At 41.1% G+C, this 18721-nt stretch overlaps 1 protein-coding gene across 1 annotated transcript in view; it reads right to left on the reverse strand.

Moving 5' to 3' along the window:
- Positions 1–18721, reverse strand: part of LOC132829819 (acid sphingomyelinase-like phosphodiesterase 3b) — a 63917-nt gene that overhangs the window by 16923 nt on the left and 28273 nt on the right. Inside the window, exon 6 of the mRNA XM_060847184.1 lies at positions 465–598. Within this exon, the coding sequence (XP_060703167.1) occupies positions 465–598 (134 nt within the window). The remainder of the gene's footprint in view (positions 1–464; positions 599–18721) is intronic.

The raw sequence follows: 18721 nt of genomic DNA on the forward strand, positions 1-18721 counted from the left end.
TGCATTGCTCAATTTTTGAATTCCTGTTGTATAAATGAGGTATGCCATTTATCCCACTCTCATTGAGGCACTGTCTGTTGAATAATTCCAGATGTGCTGACATGTACTTTGCATAAGAGACCTTTCTTCATGTGGGTATATATTCTGCTACTCCTCAATGGAATGCATCACATTCAACATGCAAATCCTTTCTGTAACCAAACAACCACTTGACAACATTCGGAGCTGACACTTCAACTTAATTTTTTCCTTTTCCCTAACTGCGGCATACTGTAACATTTCAACTAGTGTTCCAGTTAACTCCCTATAGACAAGGAACAACATTTGGGACCTATTGCTCTGAAATACATGATAGCTAAAAGTATGGCACTTTTACTTGCTAGAAAACAAGAACAGAGGAAGCATTTAAAGTGTATCAACAAAATTATGAAGTGCTGAGATTTTAAATCACAGGGCAAACTTACCTGGACTTCCAATGTATTTGTGTCATACTCAAATACCCGAATCGCTGGGTTATTAGCTCCATTCTCCACACCAGGCAGTGTTGTTTTCCATGGAGTAATGCCAGGTGTAATAAACATAACTCCTATGGGAGAACCTGGTAGAAACATTAGAAGATATCTATTTGACTCTTGCTTTTTGTTTTCCAGTTGAGATATACGTGGTCCGTGGTCACAATATTCTGCAATGGTATTCAAAAATGAAGCTACTCTAAAAATTCTTCTGGCACCCTGTCTGTCTCAAAGTCTTGGTGATCATAAACCCTGTCCTTGATGGTCTACACAGATTCTTGTCCTCCTTATTTTGTAAATGACATTAGTCAAACACCACTAACTTCATTAGCAAGGACAGTATTGTCAAACTAGTCGACCTATGCCTTACCACACACTTCACCTTCAAGAACAAAACCTACGGACAAACCAAAGGAACACCCATGGGATTTCTGATATCAGGGTTCTTAGCAGAGGTAGTAATGCAGAGACTCGAACAAACAGCTCTGCCAACCATCCAACCCAAACGTTGGATCTGCTAAGTGGATGACACCTTTGTCAACACTAAATGAAACAAATTAGATGAAACCTTCAAGACCTTACTGGCATAAAAATTCACTAGAGAAGAGGAAAGCAACAACAAACTGCCATTTCTTGATGTCACAGTACAGCGAACAGCTAATGGGGAACTTCAAACCAGCGACTACAGGAAAACAACACATACGGACCAAATACTGAACTCCAGAAGCAATCATCCCAACAACCACAAACGAAGCTTCATCAGAACATTATTTCAATGAGCCCCCACACATTGCAGCACAGAGGAACAATGAAGAGCAGAGAAAAATCACCTATGCTGTGTATTCAAAAAGAATGGGTACCCAATGAACACAGTCCACCGATTTCTCAGCAACAAACCTAAACAAGCAGACAAAACACGTCCAAAAACCCTAGCCACTCTCCCCTACCTCAAAGACATCTTGGAAATGACTGCCAGATTACTCAGACCCCTTGGCATCATGGTAGCCCACAAACCCACCAACACACTAAAACAGCAGTTAATGAACGTGAGACCCTGTATAGACAACAAGCAAAGCTAATACCATTTGCAAAATACCATGCAAGAACTGTAACAAACACTACATTGGTCAAACAGGCAGAAAACTAGCCTCCAGCAGACATGAACATTAACTGGCCACAAAACGACATGACTCTCTCTCACTAGTATCCTTACATACAGATAAGGAAGGACACCATTTCGACTGGGACAACACATCCATTCTTGGACAAGCCAAACAGAGACATGCATGAGAATTCCTAGAAGCATGGCATTCCAACCGAAACTCTATCAACAGACCCATTGACTTGGATCCCATTTACCACCCCCTGAGAAAAAGAACAGGAAATGCCATCACCACGGGAAATTATATCACCAACCTAAAGAAACCCAAACATACAAATAAGAAAGCAGGAATTATCAGTAGTGCTTCACCCAGAGGCCCACTGAAGAAGTTACCTAGTAGGGTGACAAAACGTCTGGAAATGAACCTTCCAGCTCAGCGAGCAAACCTACATTCAGCTTTACATCTCGGCTCTTGTTTTCTAGTCTTCTTAAAGTGAATAATAACATTGAATTTGCCTCCTAACTGCTAACTGAACCTGCATATTAACTTTAAAAGAGCCCTGAACTAGGGCCCCTTTGTGCTTCATATTTCTGAAGCTATCCCACACTTATAAAACAATGCATACCTCTATTCTTTCCACCAAAATGGTTAACCTCATATTTTCCATCTGCCATTGTATTCCATCTGGCATTTCTTTGCCCACTGTCCTATCTGTTAAAGTCCTTCTGCAGCCTCTCCACTTCTTCAACCCTACCTGCCCCTCCACCTTTCTTTGAGCCATCGGCAAACTTAGCAACAACGCCCTCAGTTCCTTCATCCTGATTGTTAATCTATAAAGTAAATAGTTGTGGTCCAAAACTGACCCCTGCAATAATCTCACAAGTCACCAGTACCATCCTGGGAAAGATCTCTTTATTCCCCACTCCTCTTTCCACCAGTCAGCCAATTCTCTATACATGGCAGTCCTTTACTCCTAACACAATGTGTTCTTATCTTATTTAGCAACCTCTGTATAGCACCTTGTCAAAGGCCTTCTGGAAATCTAAATAGATCACATTCACTGCCTCTTCTTTGTATAACTTGCTCATTACCTTCTCATGAGGTAAAAGGAATTCTAACAGATTTGTTAGGCATGACCTCCCCATGTTGAAGCTATACTGACTCAATTCTGTTTTACCATCCGCTTCCAAATATCCGGCAATTGCATCCTTAATAATGGACTGTAAAATCTTATCAACAACAAAGGTCAGGATAATCAGCCTATGGTTTCATGTCCTGCCATCACCCTTCCTTAATGAATGGGGGAGCAGGATTGAAGAGTCAAGTAACCTACTGTCCTTCATTTCTTTGTTCGGACGCTCATATGAAAATCTCTTCAAAACCCCACCTCTCCCCACCTTGTAATCTTTTCAACAAACTTATGTTTCCTAATCGTTCCTATGGTTCTCCATGCATCCTCTATAATCATCCTATTCCCCCATCCATCCCCCAAACCCCTTTGCCCCAACATTGCTAATAATTTAGTCACTTCAGCTCCATCCTTTGGGACATTCTTTTTATACTCTACTGTACTTCTACTTTATCCTTTTAAAAACCTTCTCAAAATCCATTTCTGTGATGTAGTCCTCATTTACCTGTCCTAATCTTTACTCATAGCCTAATATTCATTCTTGCTACTTCCTGTAAAGTGCCATGGGCCAGTTGAAAGGTTAGGGGCCATAGATAAATACATGTGGTGTTGTGGTAGTATCCCTGCCTCTAGGTCAGAAGATCCAGCTTCAAGTCCCATCTGCCATGGAGGTTTGTGCCATAACGCATCCAAACAGGTGTTTAAAAAGATGTCGTTTACACTGGTTCCAATGCGTGCACACAAACATATGTCTGGTATTTAAAGGAAAAAAATTATGCTGAAAAGATCAAAGGTACATTAACCCTTATCGGCTCAAAATCCTGAAACCTACTAAAATGACAATGTAACATTACGATGATCAAGAGTGGAAATGTTATTTCTAAACGATAATTTAGTGAGTACACCAAAGCTACATTTGGAAATCCTATGCAAGTCTTAAACTAACTCCACTGAGGCTAGTATCCTGTCACCAAGTCATCCTTTATTTGCATTTGGAGAGTCCTTGACACTAATCTCGCTTCCTCAGAGCTGGCTCTCAGAGTGAATAGAACTTCTGATACTTCTGTTTTTTTTCCCTCTTCTCTTTAAAATGCAGAGTTCTTCACTCCTCAACACTGGTCCAGCTCCCTCAGAGCCAGCTCTCAGAATGAACAGAACCCCTGACCTTCCTGTTTTTTTTTTGACACTGATCCAGCTCCCTCAGAGCCGTCCCTCAGACTGAATAGAACATCTGATACACCTATTTATTTTTCTTTTTTCTTTTTATTTCTTTTCTTTTTTTTCTTTTTTTTAAACCCCCACACTACGGCCTCACTATGGTAGTGCTTATTTTTCCCCCAGCACCCATGTTGTGTGTGTGCAGCTGTGAGACACAGTGAAAGATACAAGGTGCACAGATCTTTATTCAGTTTCCACCACCAGGAAGAAAGGAAACACCCAAGTGGCCAGTGACAAGCGATGCCCTTCACATCAAAGGGCAATGCTGTGTGATCAAACAGTGATACTCCTGTTTATATCGGTTAGCCAGGGATCCCTGATTGGATCAGATTAACAATCCCAGTTTTTATTCTGAGGTCTACTTGGCTGACCTCATTGCAATCACTGCAAGTATAAATAGTTACTAAAAAGTTTTCAATTGCATCTTTTGCTTTAGAGTCAGAGTCAGACTTGCCCAAGCAGATGATTCCCGACTTTATCAATTTTGGGAACTGAAGAAACCTGAATTATTCCTTGTAGAAACTTAAAACTCTATATTTGGATGCTAACAAATTCAACCAAGCCTGAAAATAGCATATTATAAGTGTGGAAGATAATTTTAGAATTGCTAACCATCCAGAGCCATTAAAGGAGGTCTCTGCAAAGAAACATTGCCTCAAGTGATGGTGTTCAGCATTTCACTCAGTAATGTCATTGTTTGCTGATCCATAAAGCCTCTTTCAGGTTGTTTATATACAGGAGTGGCCTCCTGTAATTTAAATGCTTGAAAATAAGTCTTTAAAATACACATGACAGACATAAAAATAACTTCTGCAAATTATAGGAAGCCACTCCACTCCTAACTCTATCCCTCCACAACTTTCTCAAATCTCTCTGCTCACACAATTTCTCCCATCCACGTGTCCATTCTCTGGGATCACAGCAATTTTCAAGCTTCAAAACTGAGTCACAATGGGAAAATATTTGGTAATCCCCAATGTCAGAGGAATGAGGACAGACAATAACCCACAATAGAATTCAAAGTATTAACACTGTTCACTGACACTCCAGTAATTGTTGTAAACAGTGTGATTCTATTGTGTAAGTATATGACAACATTTGTTTTGCCACTTGCACAGTTCTGTCATCATGAGAGCAACCAGTTCGGGCCTTGATTTTGAATTTTTTCTAATTTGTTAATATTGTGGGATAGAGTTATGAATGATTTTAAATATGTTCCCTTGAACTTTCCCACTTTGCACCCTCATCAGGGCCTTGGTTGCGTGATCTGCTTAAATTTGCCATTTTTGGAAACCGTTAATTTGTCACCACACAACTGGAAAGCTATCATTGCACTGAAGAGGGTGCTGAGGAGATACACACATTGTCTGGGATAAAGAAAATTCAGATATAAAGAGAGACTGAATAGGCTGGGTTCATTTTCCTTGGAGTAAAGGAGGCTGAGGGTGGAACTGCGATTGAGGTTAGACATAGATAGAGTAGATCATGTGGATTCTTTCTCCTTTGGCAGACATGCATAAGACCAAAGGGCACAAGTTTAAATTGAGCAGTAAGTGGAACACGGGTTCGATTCCAGAGGAAACCCATGCAAACACAGGGAGAATGTTCAAACTCCACACAGAGAGTCTCCCAAGGCTGGAATCAAACCTGTGTCCTTGGCACTGTGAGGCAGCAGTGCTAACCACTGAGCCACTGTGCCACCTCATATGAGTATCCCAACATCACTCTTCCTGATGTGTATCCTTTTAATCCTTTCTCAATCACACCGTCTACTTTTTCCTTAAATGAATCTGTGCTAATTGCTTCAATTTTGATGTCATCTTTAAAACCCATGACTTTGGCCATCTGGAAGGACAAAAGCAGCAGATGCTGGGAACACCATCACCTGTACGTTCCCCTCCAAGTCATATACCATTCTGACTTGTAACTATATCACCGTTCCTCTACTGTCACAGGGTAGAAATCCTGGAACTCCCTAACTAACACCATCACTATGGGCATTGCATGGACTGCAATATTTAAGTAGGTGGCTCCCCACCATTCTCTCCAGGGCAGTTAGAGTTAAACAATAAATTCTGGCTTTGCAAGTGATGTCCCATAACTGAATAAGAAAATAAACTACTCCTATATCTATGAGTTCCACATTCTAACTACTTGTCCTGAATTCCCTACTGGACTTAGGAGTGAGTTATTATGGTCTCTGTTGTTGGTCTCCTCCAAAGTGGAAACACCTACTTCATATCCACCTTGTCAAACTTTTTCACAGCTTCATGTGACCTCTGTTCTTTTGGCAAATTAAAGCCCATTCTGCAGTTTTGTCAATGTCTACTTCTACCATGATATATTCTTCCTTAGTCTTAACTCCAATTTGGAGTCAAGCACATTTTTATGCTTCTGATCTCATAGTTCTGAATTGTTAATAACATTGTGAGCAATAATCGCATCTTTGCCATTCTGCGTATCTGTCCTCCAGTTTGCTATCGGTCCCCTAACCTCACATTTCTAACCTTCATCATGACTCAACCTTATAAAACTTTACTGCAGCTCTGTACTAATCCTACCCAACCCACTTGCATCATCACTCCAAACCAATGAGATGATGCCTGCTTCCATGCTGGAGACAAAACAAAACTGCAGATGTTTTGGAATCCAAAGTAGACAAACAGGAGGCAGGAGGAACTCAGCAAGCCAGGCAGGATCAGGAGGTTGAAAAGTCAACATTTCTTAGGTGGGACTCCAAATGCAGCAGATTCCACTTTGTTTTCAGCCCAACAACTTGTTTGCAGTGGCAGTAACATTTTTTTTTGCTTATAAAGTCACATCGCCATTGCTCACACCTATGATGACTTGTGCTGTACAAACTGGAGCCACATGTGTCACATCCAGTGATTGGAGGAAAGATTATTCTTGCTAGTTCTGTCAGTAGACCTCGGCTACATCAATGACTTGCATCTTAAACCAAACTGTGAGCCACCTGGAGGACTCATGTTTGGACAGCAACTGCTTTATTGAAGGTCTTTGATATATAACATTCACCGTAGTGTAATGTACAAGCTGAGGTTACAATTTGATAAGTTAAATTCCAGACTGAAATCTGGCTTGATCAGTCATGTTAGTTTTTATTAGCTAGTCTCTGATTCTGAAGCATTGCACAGTTAACAATAAAATATAAGTTTATTAAACAAAGAAATAAAGATAAAAATAATAAATCAAATTATTTATATCCAGCCATGTTTAAAGACTTTGAAATACATGATGAAATACAATCCCATTTATTCTAACAGCACTTCTTTACGCTACTGTTTATCACACAGAGAACTTGACTTGGCTGTGGTTTCAACTCCCAGTTTGGAGAATTGAATTGCCTCTTCCTTGAGCCTTTGTACCACTCAGCGTAGATTCTCTCAGCTTCACATAACCCCTTCAGCATTTTAAGCAAACACTTCTGATTTGGACATTCAACCTAAACCCTTTACACAGAGGTAACCAACTTCTTAACAGTTCTAAACTATCTTTAGGAACAACTGATTTACACAACTAACTTCAGCCAAGGCTTCTGAAAGACTGAAGCTGAAAAGGTTTTCCAGGCTTTGGGTGCTTCAATTAATCAAAAGAGAAAACAAATCTCTGATCTTCAAAGTTGAAAGACTAATGCAGAATTGTATATTTTATTCACTCACAGTCTTCGAATGTAAACACATGCCCATTTGCTTTCAAGAACTCTCTCTCTGACTAATTTTAAAAAGAAATCATCATGATTACAGAAATACCTACAAGTTAATTACTATTTCTGTTCAGACACAGACAAAACTCTACATAGAAATAGCAGTAAAGCATTCAACTCATTGAGCCTACCCACCATTCAATATAATCGTAGCTGATTGGGCACATAATGCCCTTGTCCCCATTCCTTCTGCATAATTCTGTATGACATTGGTAATCAGAAATCTGTCAATTTCTATTTTAAACATACTCAAAGACTACTCCCACAGCCCTCTGTGGTAGAGATTCTGAAGGTTCACAACCCTCTGAGTAAAAGCTTTTCTTCTCATCCTGCACCTAAGTGACATCCCTCTTATTTTTAAATTGTGTCTCCTCATTCTAGACTCCTCAACCAAGGGAAACATCTTACCTGCATCTACTTCATCAATGGCTTTAAGTATTTTATAAGTTTGAACGAGATATCTTCTCATTCTTTAAATAAATACAGGTTCAATTTTTCCAATCTTTTTTCATAAGACAGGTTCACCATCCCAGGAACAAGTTTGGTAAACCTTTGTTGCACTCTATCTATGGCAATAGTAGTGTCTCTGAAATAAAGAGACTAAAACTGAACACAGTACTCCAGGTGAGTTTCAACCAAGCTCCTATACAATTGAAACAAGACTTAATTTCTCTTGTACTCAAATCCCCTTGTAATAGCCTTCTGTTAGTTTACCTAATAGCTCGCTGCACCTGCATGGTAGCTTTCAATGACTTATCAACAGGTCCCTTTGTACATCTATACTTTCCAACCTCTTATTATTTAAGAAATACTTTGCAAATCTGTTTCTCCGACCAAAGTGAGTGACCACTCTCTTTTTTCCATATCATATTACATCTGCCATGTTCTTGTCCATTTAGTAACCCTGTCCAAATCCTCCTGAAGCCATTTGCATCTTCCTTACAACACACATTGCCATTTAGCTTTGTATCTTCCACAAATTTGAAAATATTACATTCAATCACAACCTTCAAAACATCGATATATATTGTGAACAGCTGGAATCCAAGGACTGATCTTTGCAAAACACACCTAGTCACAGCCTGCCAATACAAGAATGACCTGTTTATTCTTACTCTCTGTTAGCCAATCATTAATCCATGCTGGTACGTTACCTTCTATCCATGTGCTTTAATTTTTCTAAGCAGCCTACTGTGGAGGACTTTAACAAAGCCTTTTGAAAATCTAAATATATTATGTCCATCGACTCTCGTATATCAGTTTTGTTAGTCACATCTTTAAAAGAACTCCTACAAGTTCAACAAAGAATATATCCCATTCACCACTCCATGCAGACTATGCTCAATCAGATCATTACCATCCAAGTGTCTATTTATCCCAACTTTTATAGCAGATTCTAACATTTCTCTTACTACTGATACAAAGCTAATAGATAATGTTTTGTCTCTCACTCCCATGTAACTAGCTCAAATCCAAATTCTAAAATAAATGATAATAAAATATATAAGAGAATGACTGCATAAAAAACAATGACTGCAGATGCTGGAAACCAGATTCTGGATTCGTGGTGCTGGAAGAGCACAGTAGTTCAGGCAGCATCCAAAGTGCAGCGAAATCGACGTTTCGGGCAAAAGCCCTTCATCAGGACTGATGAAGCACCACTAATCCATAATAAAATATACGTCAATCACACACCTTATATATGTCCAGTCTCTTTAAAAAATTAAATAGACTTAATCAAAATAGCCTTCACTTTTGAAATCTGTACTGACTGGTCAACTATATTTTTGGTTTATGGAGGGTTTTGGTTATATCTTTGAGTAAGGATTTAGTTAGTCACGGTTCCTGGAAAGTTTGGTTGCCACCTACAAGAACTGTAATTGAGTAAGAATGTCAACACATGGTGACGCATTACAAGAAACTTCCACTTCTGCTTTCCACTACAATATTGAATAAAATTTTCCAAGCTACTTGGTGACAGGAATGGAACCAGCAGGGAGGGAGTCTGTTACCATCAGAGCAGTCCACCACTGTGTGTGGAGGTACGCAGATCCCTCCCACCACATCACCCCTCAATATCAGAAACTACATGAAGGAACGGTTGCCCATGACCCTAACTGATGCTCAAGAGTGCTTACCCCTTCAATTCAAGGAGCCTTTTGGCTTCTTTACTCTGAAATAAATATTTTTACATGGTTAAGGACCTTTTGGTTCATCTAGCTGCTTTAGGAGTTCCCATTTCCCCCTAGAAGGTTACTGAAGCTTTAAAGCTGACAGCTCTGATTGGGCCCACCTTTAGCAGGTCAGCATGCAGAGATGCATCCAAGAGTTCCTGGTGTCAAATGTAGGCTCATTTGGTTTCTTTGTTAGGGTGCTGAAGCTAATAGGAAAATTCTATTAGTTCCCTGCAAAATCTAAGTTACTGTTAAGAACACCTCTTATATTACCATGGGCAGCACGGTGGCTCAGTGGTTAGCACTACAGCCTCACAGCACCAGGTTCGATTCCAACCTCAGGTGACTGTCTGTGTGGAGTTTGTATATTCTCCCCGGGTCTGCGTGGGTTTCCTTCGGTTTCCTCCCACAATCCACAGATGGACAAGTTAGGTGGATTGGGCATGCTAAATTGCCCGCAAGTGTTCTCAAATGTGTAGGTTAGGTGCATTAGTCAAGGATAAATGTAGGATAATAGGGGAGTGGAATGGGTCTTGGGTTATTCTTCAGAGGGTCAGTGTGGATATGTTGGGCCGAAGGGCTGTTTCCACACAGTAGGGATTCTACGATTCTATGATGGAAAGCTGTAACATGAAAGGGGACTTTATCCAGAGATTCACCATATGTTTATCTTGCTGACATGACTATAGGAATAAGAACAGTCTACTTTGACATCAATCCGGGGGTGTATTTGGTGGCTTACACTTCGTTATACAAGCCCAAGTCAGTATCCTGTTCCTTGTTGAATTTGAAATACATCATTTTTGAATGCTTCAACTAAGTAAAGATTTTGTTTTAACATTTGGGAATCTGATTATTTTCCATTAAAGTTTATCTTTAAGATGCAATTACTTGGAATACATGTGATGCGCATGTGATTCCTTCTCACCTCAAACCTTAGCCTCTTCCCATCAGAACCTATTTATCTGAACTTCTTCTTGCCCCTTTGAAGGCCATTCTCCTATCCTCTTGCCTACATCCTCATGAAGAAAGTGGAGTTGCTGCAATTACCTACAATCTGTTAATTCATTACTTCTTTCACTTCTCTGTCCCAAATTTAAACATTAAACAATCAAAGTTTGACATTGTCTAATTATTTTTTCCTAAGTTGAATCTATAAATTCTCTCTCCCCATTTTCAAATTTGGGATGTTCTGTTTTAAGCTCTTTGATCTCTAGTCTTGGGTTCTCAAATACAAAAGTGGAGAAGTCGAAAGCAGTAGGTTTGGTCATAAATGTTAAAATTCTCTTGGTTTCAAAATACGTGGGAAAGTGTGAGGTCATACACTTTAGTGGGAAGAATAGAGACATAGACTATCATCTAAATGGGGAAAGGCTCTGGAAATCTGAAGCACAAAGGGACTTAGGAGTCTTTGTTCAGGATTCTCTTAAGGGTAATATGCAGGCTTAATTGACAGTTAAGAAGGCAAATTTAATGTTAACATTCATTTTGAGAGGGCTTGAATACAGGAGCAGAGATGTACTGCTGAGGCTGAATAAAACTTTAGTCAAACTGCATTTGGAATATTATGAGCAGTATTGGGCCCTACATCACAGTGACTCAGTAGTTAGCACTGCTGCCTCACAGCATCAGGGTCCCAGGTTTGATTCCAGCCTCGGGTGACTGTCTTTGTGGCGCTTGCACATTCTCCCTGTGTCTGTGTGGGTTTCCTCCAGGTGCTTCGGTTTCCTCCCACGGTCCAAAGTTGTGCAGACCAGGTGAATTTGACATGTGCATTTGTAGGGAGTAGGTGGGTGAGTTGCTCTTCGGAGGGTCGGTGTGGACTTGTTGGGCCGAAGGGCCTGTTTCTGCACTGTAGGGAATCTAATCTAATCTAAGGAAGGATGTGCTGGCATTGGAGGGGGTTCACAAGAGGTTCACAAGAATGATCCTGGGAATGAAGGGCTTATCATATGACGAGTAGCTGAGGACTCCAGGCCTGTACTCAATGGAGTTAAGAAGGATGACAGGGGAATCTCAATGAAAATTACAGAATACTGAGAGGCCTGGACAGAGTGGACTTGGAGATTGTGTTTCCATTACTGGGAGAACCTAAAACCTGAGGGCACATCCTCAGAGTGAAGGGACAACCCTTTAGAACTGAGATAAAGAAGAATTTCTTCAGCCAGAAGGTGGTGAATTTGTGGAACGCAGTATGGCAGAAGGCTAAGGAGGCCAAGTCTTGAGTGTCTTTAAGACAGAGATGGACAGGTTCTTGATTAGTAAGGGGATCAAGGCTTACAGGGAGAAAGTAGAAGAATGAGATTGAGAACAACTATGCTCTCAGTTCCTTCACATAGTCACAGTGCAATACACGTGGAAATGGACCCTTTGTTCCGATCAGTCCATGACAACCATAATTCCAAATTAAATTAGTCCCACCTGCCTGCACTTGGCTCATTTCTCTCCAAACATTTATTGTTAATGTATTTATCCAAGTGCCTTTTAAACGTCATAACTCTAGCCATATCCACCACTTCCTCTGCACGTTCTTTCACACATGAACCACACTCTCTGTAAAAATGTTGCCCTTCATGTTTTACTAAAATCTTTCTCCCCTCTCCTTAAAATATGCCCCACCCCAGGTAAAGGCACCTTCCATCTGTATCCCTCATAATTTTATGAACCTCTATAAGGTCATTAGCCACCCTCCAGTCATCCAGCACCTCATCCAGATTTTATAAATATTTCTGAAAGATGCCCCACAATTTTCTCCCTAACTTCCCACTCTATCCTGGGATATACAAGATCAGGTCTCAGATATTTATCCACCTTTATCTTTTCTAAGATCTCCAAGCACTTCCTCTTCTATAATGTTAATTGTTTTCAAAACATCAATATTTATTTTACTGAAATTACAGCCTCCATTTCTCCCTTCACAGTGAAAATTGTTTCATATCTTCTATCTCCAAAGTTCAACACAAAGATGACCTCTTTGATCTTTAAGGGGCCCTACTCTCTCTAGTTGGTCTCTTGCTCTTGATGTACCCGTAGAATTTCTTTGAATTATTTCTTAACCATATTTGCTAAAGTTATATCATATCCTCTCCTTGTCTTCCTGATCTCCCTTTTAAGAATTCACCTACACTTTTTATACTGTTCAAGAGATTCATTTGAATCCAATAGTCTATATCTAATATCTGATTCTTTTTTACTCTTGACCAGAACCTTAATATCTTTATTCATCCATTGTTCCCTAATCTTACCAGCCCTACCTTTCACTCTAATAAGGTGTAAGGACTCTGAACTCTCATTATCACACTTTCCGTTGTCTATATTTTTAATGTATATAACATGATTAGTTGCTGTTCCAACACTGACCCATGCCAAAATTCACTAGTCACCCGCTGCCATCCTGAAAAAGACCCCTTTATCCCTCCTTTCTGCCAGTCAGCAGTATCATGCCAGTATCTTGCCTGTAACGCTGTGGGCTCTTATTTTGATTAGCAGCCTTCTGTGTGGCACTTTGTCAAAGGGCTTCTGGAAATCTAAATAGATCACATCTACTGGCTCCGTTTTGTGTAATTTGCATGTTCTGTCCCCAAAGCATTTTAATAGATTTGTCAGGTATAACCTCCTCTTAATGAAACAAGCTGACTCATCTCGATTTTATTGAGCACTTCCAAGTATCTCATTCTTAACATTGACTTAATCAATCCAAATCTTACCAATGATTGAAGTCAGACTAACTGGTCTATAATTTCCAATCTTCTGCCTCCTTCCCTTCTTAAACAGGGATATTACATTAGCCATTTTCAAGTCTGCTGGGACCTTCACTGACTCCAGTGATTCCTAAAAGATCACCACAATTTCCTTAGCTCTCTCCTACAGTATCCTGGGATGTAGACCATCTGGTCCAGGTGTATTATCTACCTTTCAATCTTTCAGCTTCCTTTGCACCTTCTCCTAATTGATGGCCATTACACTCACTTTAGCCAATGCAGGGAGTTCAGAGAGTGTCTAACTGAAAAACTTAACTTGATTCAGGAAAGGGAAGCGAATGTGTCAGACAGAATTTTCCCCACTCTCCATCTATGTATTTATATTGGGAAATCAAATACAAAACTAGAGAGGTTATGTTTCAATATCCTTTATTCATTCGTGGGATGTGGGTGGCACTGGCTAGGCCAGTATTTGTTGCCCATCCCTAATTGCCCAGAGGGCAGTTAGGTGTCAATCACATTGTTGTGGGTCTGGAGTCACATGTAGACCACACCAGGCAAGGATTACAGTTTCCATTCCTAAAGGACATTGTGAACTAGATGGGTTTTTCCTGACAATCAACAATGGTTTCCTGGTCCTCATTCAACTCTTAATTCCATATTTTTACTTGAATTCAGATTCTACCATCTGCTATGGTGGGATTTGAATCCAGGCTATCTGATCATTCCAGAGCTCTTTGGATTAATAGTCTAATGATAATATCATTAGGCCATTGCCTACCCTTTTACACAGGGTATGCATGAGACCGCACGTGTAGTACTGCATACATTGTTAGGCTCCCTGATTAAGGAAGGATGTAAATTTGTTGCAAGTAGTTCAGAGAAGATTCAACACATGGAATGATTGAGTTTTCTTATGAAGAAAGGTTGGCAGGTTGGGATTGTATCTACTGGAATTTAGAAGACAAAGAGAAGACTTGAGTGAAACAAAATCTTGAGGTGTCTTGATAGGGTGAGTGTGGAAAGGATGTTTCCTCTTGTGGGAGAATGTAGAATTCGGTGTCATTGGAATGACCTGCCTCAAATGACAATGGAAACAGTTTTTAAAATATTTTTGAAGCAGAGATATTTAGATTCCTGATAAGCAATCTGCTGAAGAGATATTGAAGCTAGCTGGGAATGTAATGATTTTATTTTATGTCAGAGCCGCCTCTTCCTGTTCCTAATTCATGTGCTGTACATATATTTGCATGTTAATATATGTTAAGTATGGTGGCGTTCTTGAACTGTACAATTCAAAATGTTGAGCATCATGTGGACACTTGAAACAACTAAGCTACTCAAGATAGTTCATACAGAGTTAACTAAAATCTATGATTATACCTTTTCCCTGTTGCATACTATCTCTGAATTGGACGTTATGTCAATAGCCCAAAAAACACAAATCTGTTTTTCCTCCAGCTAACTGTTGGATCCAGGTACGTGTGTACATTCAATCGTGCCTTCAGTTTTGATGTGAGAAGGCTATGGATTTGAATCCCACACCAGACATTTAAGTCTGCAGTCCCAAGTGATGGTCTAATGCAGCACTTGGGAAATGGTGCATTTTCACAAGTGTTATCTTTCAGGTGGAATATTAAACTGAGGCTAGTCAGCTCTGCTATCTTAAGCTAATGTTAGAAGATCTCATCCCACTATTTTGAAGTAAAACTATGCAGCTCTTCCTGTGACCTGGGCAAGAGTTTCCCCTCTATCATCACTAGTTAGTGGTTATGAAACAGGTTATCTGGTTAATGTTTTTTGTGGTACCTTACTCTGTCCAACAACAGTGACTACACTTCAAAAAGTACTGAATTATCTGGAATGCACTTCGGGACATCTGGAAGCTTGAGAAAAGTGCAAATCTTTCCTGAGTTGTAATTCCACTAAACACACAGATACTTAAAAAAATGATTAGATCAGAAACATTCAGATATACAATAATGGATTTTCATAATGTTCAAAAGGAGATCAGGAGCAAGATCTCATGAACAGCAAGATGCTGATGACCATATAATTGTCTTATCCATTCGCATCTCGCTCCCTTACCACTAGAATCTTGTGACCAAGTCCACAGAGTGTATCATGAACCCAGAATATTGATTCACAGATCAGTGGTGGGTAACTTATAGAGTCAAAGAGTCATACAGAATGGAACCAGATCCTACAGTCCAACTCATCCGCACCAACTAGACATCCCAATCTGACCTAGTCCCATTTGCCAGCATTTGGCCCATCTTCTTTTAAACCCTTCCTATTCATATACCCATCTGAGTGCCTTTTAAATTTTGTAATTGTACCCCTCTCCAGAAACTCTTCACCTCCATTTGTGACACTACCCACACCTTCCACCTCTTCCAAAACTTTTAATTCCCCAGCCCAACACCTTATCTTCATCATGGATGTGCAGGGTCTTTATACATGTATCCCCCACATGAATGGCCTAAAAGCCCTGCGCTGCTTTCCCTCCCATAAGCCCAACCAGTCCCCTTCTACTGACACTCTCATTAGCTTGGCAGAATTGGTCCTCACCCTCAACAATTTTTCCTTTGATTTCTCCTCATTCCTACAAACTAAAGCGGTGGCCAAGGGCACCTGCATGGGCCAAGCTATGCAGGTCTCTTTGCAGGATTCGTGGAACAGTCCCTCTTCTATAATTACAACGGCACCATCCCGGACCTCTTCCTCTGTACATGGATGACTACATTGGTTGCTGCGTCGTGCTCCCAAGAGGAGCTCAAGCAGTTCATGAACTTTGTCAACACCTTTCATCTCGCCCTCAGATTCACCTAGACCATTTCCGACACCTCCCTCCCCTTCCTGCACCTCTCCATCTCCATCTCCGGAAACCGACTCACCAATCACATCCATTTCAAACCTAATGACTCCCACAACTACCTTGACTACATCTCCTCTCACCCACACTCACCCTTCTGCAAAGATGTTATTCCAAACTGAATGTAGATTTGTTCACTGAACTGAAAGGTTCATTTTCCGACATTTTGTCACCATACTAGGTAACATCTTCAGTGAGCCTCCGGATGAAGTGGTGGTATAGCCCACTTTCTATTTATGTGTTGGGTTTCCTTGGGTTGGTGATGGCATTTCCTGTGGTGACATTATTTCCTGTGGTGATGTTATTTCCTGTTCTTTTTCTCAGGAAGTGGTAAATGGGATCCGAGTCAATGTGTTTGTTGATAGAGTTCCAGTTGGAATGCTATGCTTCTAGGAATTGTCATGCATGTCTCTGTTTGGCTTCATCAACATCAACTAGCCACAAAAAAATGACCCTTACATATCACTATTATCCTTACACATGAATGAGGCAGGACACCACTTCGACTGGGACAACACATCCATCCTAGGACAAGCCAAACAGAGACACGTACGAGAATTCCTAGAAGCGTGGCATTCCAACTGGGAACTCTATCAACAAACACATTAACTTGGATGCTATTTACCACCCCCGAGAATAAGAACAGGAAATAACATCACCAGAGGAAATGATGTCACCACAGGAAATGTCATCACCAACCCAAGGAAACCCAAACACATAAATAAAAAGCAAGATAAACTACCAGTGCTACATCCGGAGGCTCACTGAAGGTGTTACCTAATGTGGTGACAAAATGTCTGAAAACGAACCTTCCAGCTCAGTGAGCAAACCTATATCCAGAATCTCAACCTGAGCTACAAACCTTTTCAAAACTAGCTAATGCTATTCCTTACTCTCAATTCCTCCACCTCAGCCACATCAGCTCCCAGGAAAAGGTGTTCTACTCCAGGACATACCAGATATCCTCCTACTTTAGGGACTGTAGCTTCACCTCTTCAGCAATTGAGGATGCCCTAAACCACATCTCCTTCATTTGGCTTCATCACTTCTGCTTTTAAGCCCCCCTCCCCAACAACAATAAAGATAGAGTCCCCTTAGTCCCCTTGGTGGGCGGCACGGTGGCACAGTGGTTAGCACTGCTGCCTCACAGCACCTGAGACCCGGGTTCAATTCCCGACTCAGGCGACAGACTGTGTGGAGTTTGCACGTTCTCCCCGTGTCTGCTCCGGTTTCCTCCGGGTGCTCCGGTTTCCTCCCACAGTCCAAAGATGTGCGGGTCAGGTGAATTGGCCATGCTAAATTGCCCGTAGTGTTAGGTAAGGGGTAAATGTAGGGGTATGGGTGGGTTGCGCTTCAGCGGGTCGGTGTGGACTTGTTGGGCCGAAGGGCCTGTTTCCACATTGTAAGTAATCTAATTAGTCCTCATGTACCACTCCACCAACCTCCAAATCCAATACATCCTCCTCTAACATTTCCGCCACCGACAATTTGACATCACCACTAAAAAGGTATTTCCTTCCCCATCCTTGTCCACTTTCCACAGGGACCATTCACTCCACAATTCCCTCGTCAACTCTACACTCCCCACCAACTTCTCTACTACACTCTGCAACCGCAATGGGTGCACCATCTGCCCCTATACCTCCCCTCTCACCTCCGTCCAAGACCCAAAACAATCCTTGCAGATCTGATAGAATTCACCTGCACTTCATTCAATCATATCTGTTGTATCCGTTGCTCCCGATGTGGTCTCATGTACATTGGGAAGACTAAACACAGACTTGGAGATCTGTGCTCTGCATGTTCTAACCAAACTGACTTCCATTGTCTTCCATTTTAATTCCCCCTCCCACTCCACTGGCGCCATTTCCATCCTTGACCTTCTCCGCTGTCAGAGTGAGGCCAAACGTAAACTGGAGAAACAACACCTGATATTTTGCCTAGGGTGCTTACAGCCCAGTGGCCTCAATATTGACTTCAGCAGCTTCAAAATCCTTCCATCCCCAGCCTTATCCCATGTCCACCCCACCACTCCTCCTTGTCTCCCTGAACTGACCTTGCCTGTCTATTTTCCTACTCACTTATCCATTCCACCCTTCCCACTGACCAATCACAATAACCACCTACCTGCATCCACCTATCACCTATCCCACATACCCTTCCCCCAGTCCCACTCCCCCTCCCTCTATTTACTTCTGGGCTCCCCTCCCCCTCCCCAATCCTGACGAAGGCTTTTGACCTGAAACATCAGCTTTCCTGCTCTTGACATGCTATCAGACTTAAAA

The sequence above is a fragment of the Hemiscyllium ocellatum genome, chromosome 30 (genome assembly GCF_020745735.1).
Source record: "Hemiscyllium ocellatum isolate sHemOce1 chromosome 30, sHemOce1.pat.X.cur, whole genome shotgun sequence".
In the NCBI taxonomy this organism is placed as follows: Eukaryota; Metazoa; Chordata; class Chondrichthyes; order Orectolobiformes; family Hemiscylliidae; genus Hemiscyllium; species Hemiscyllium ocellatum.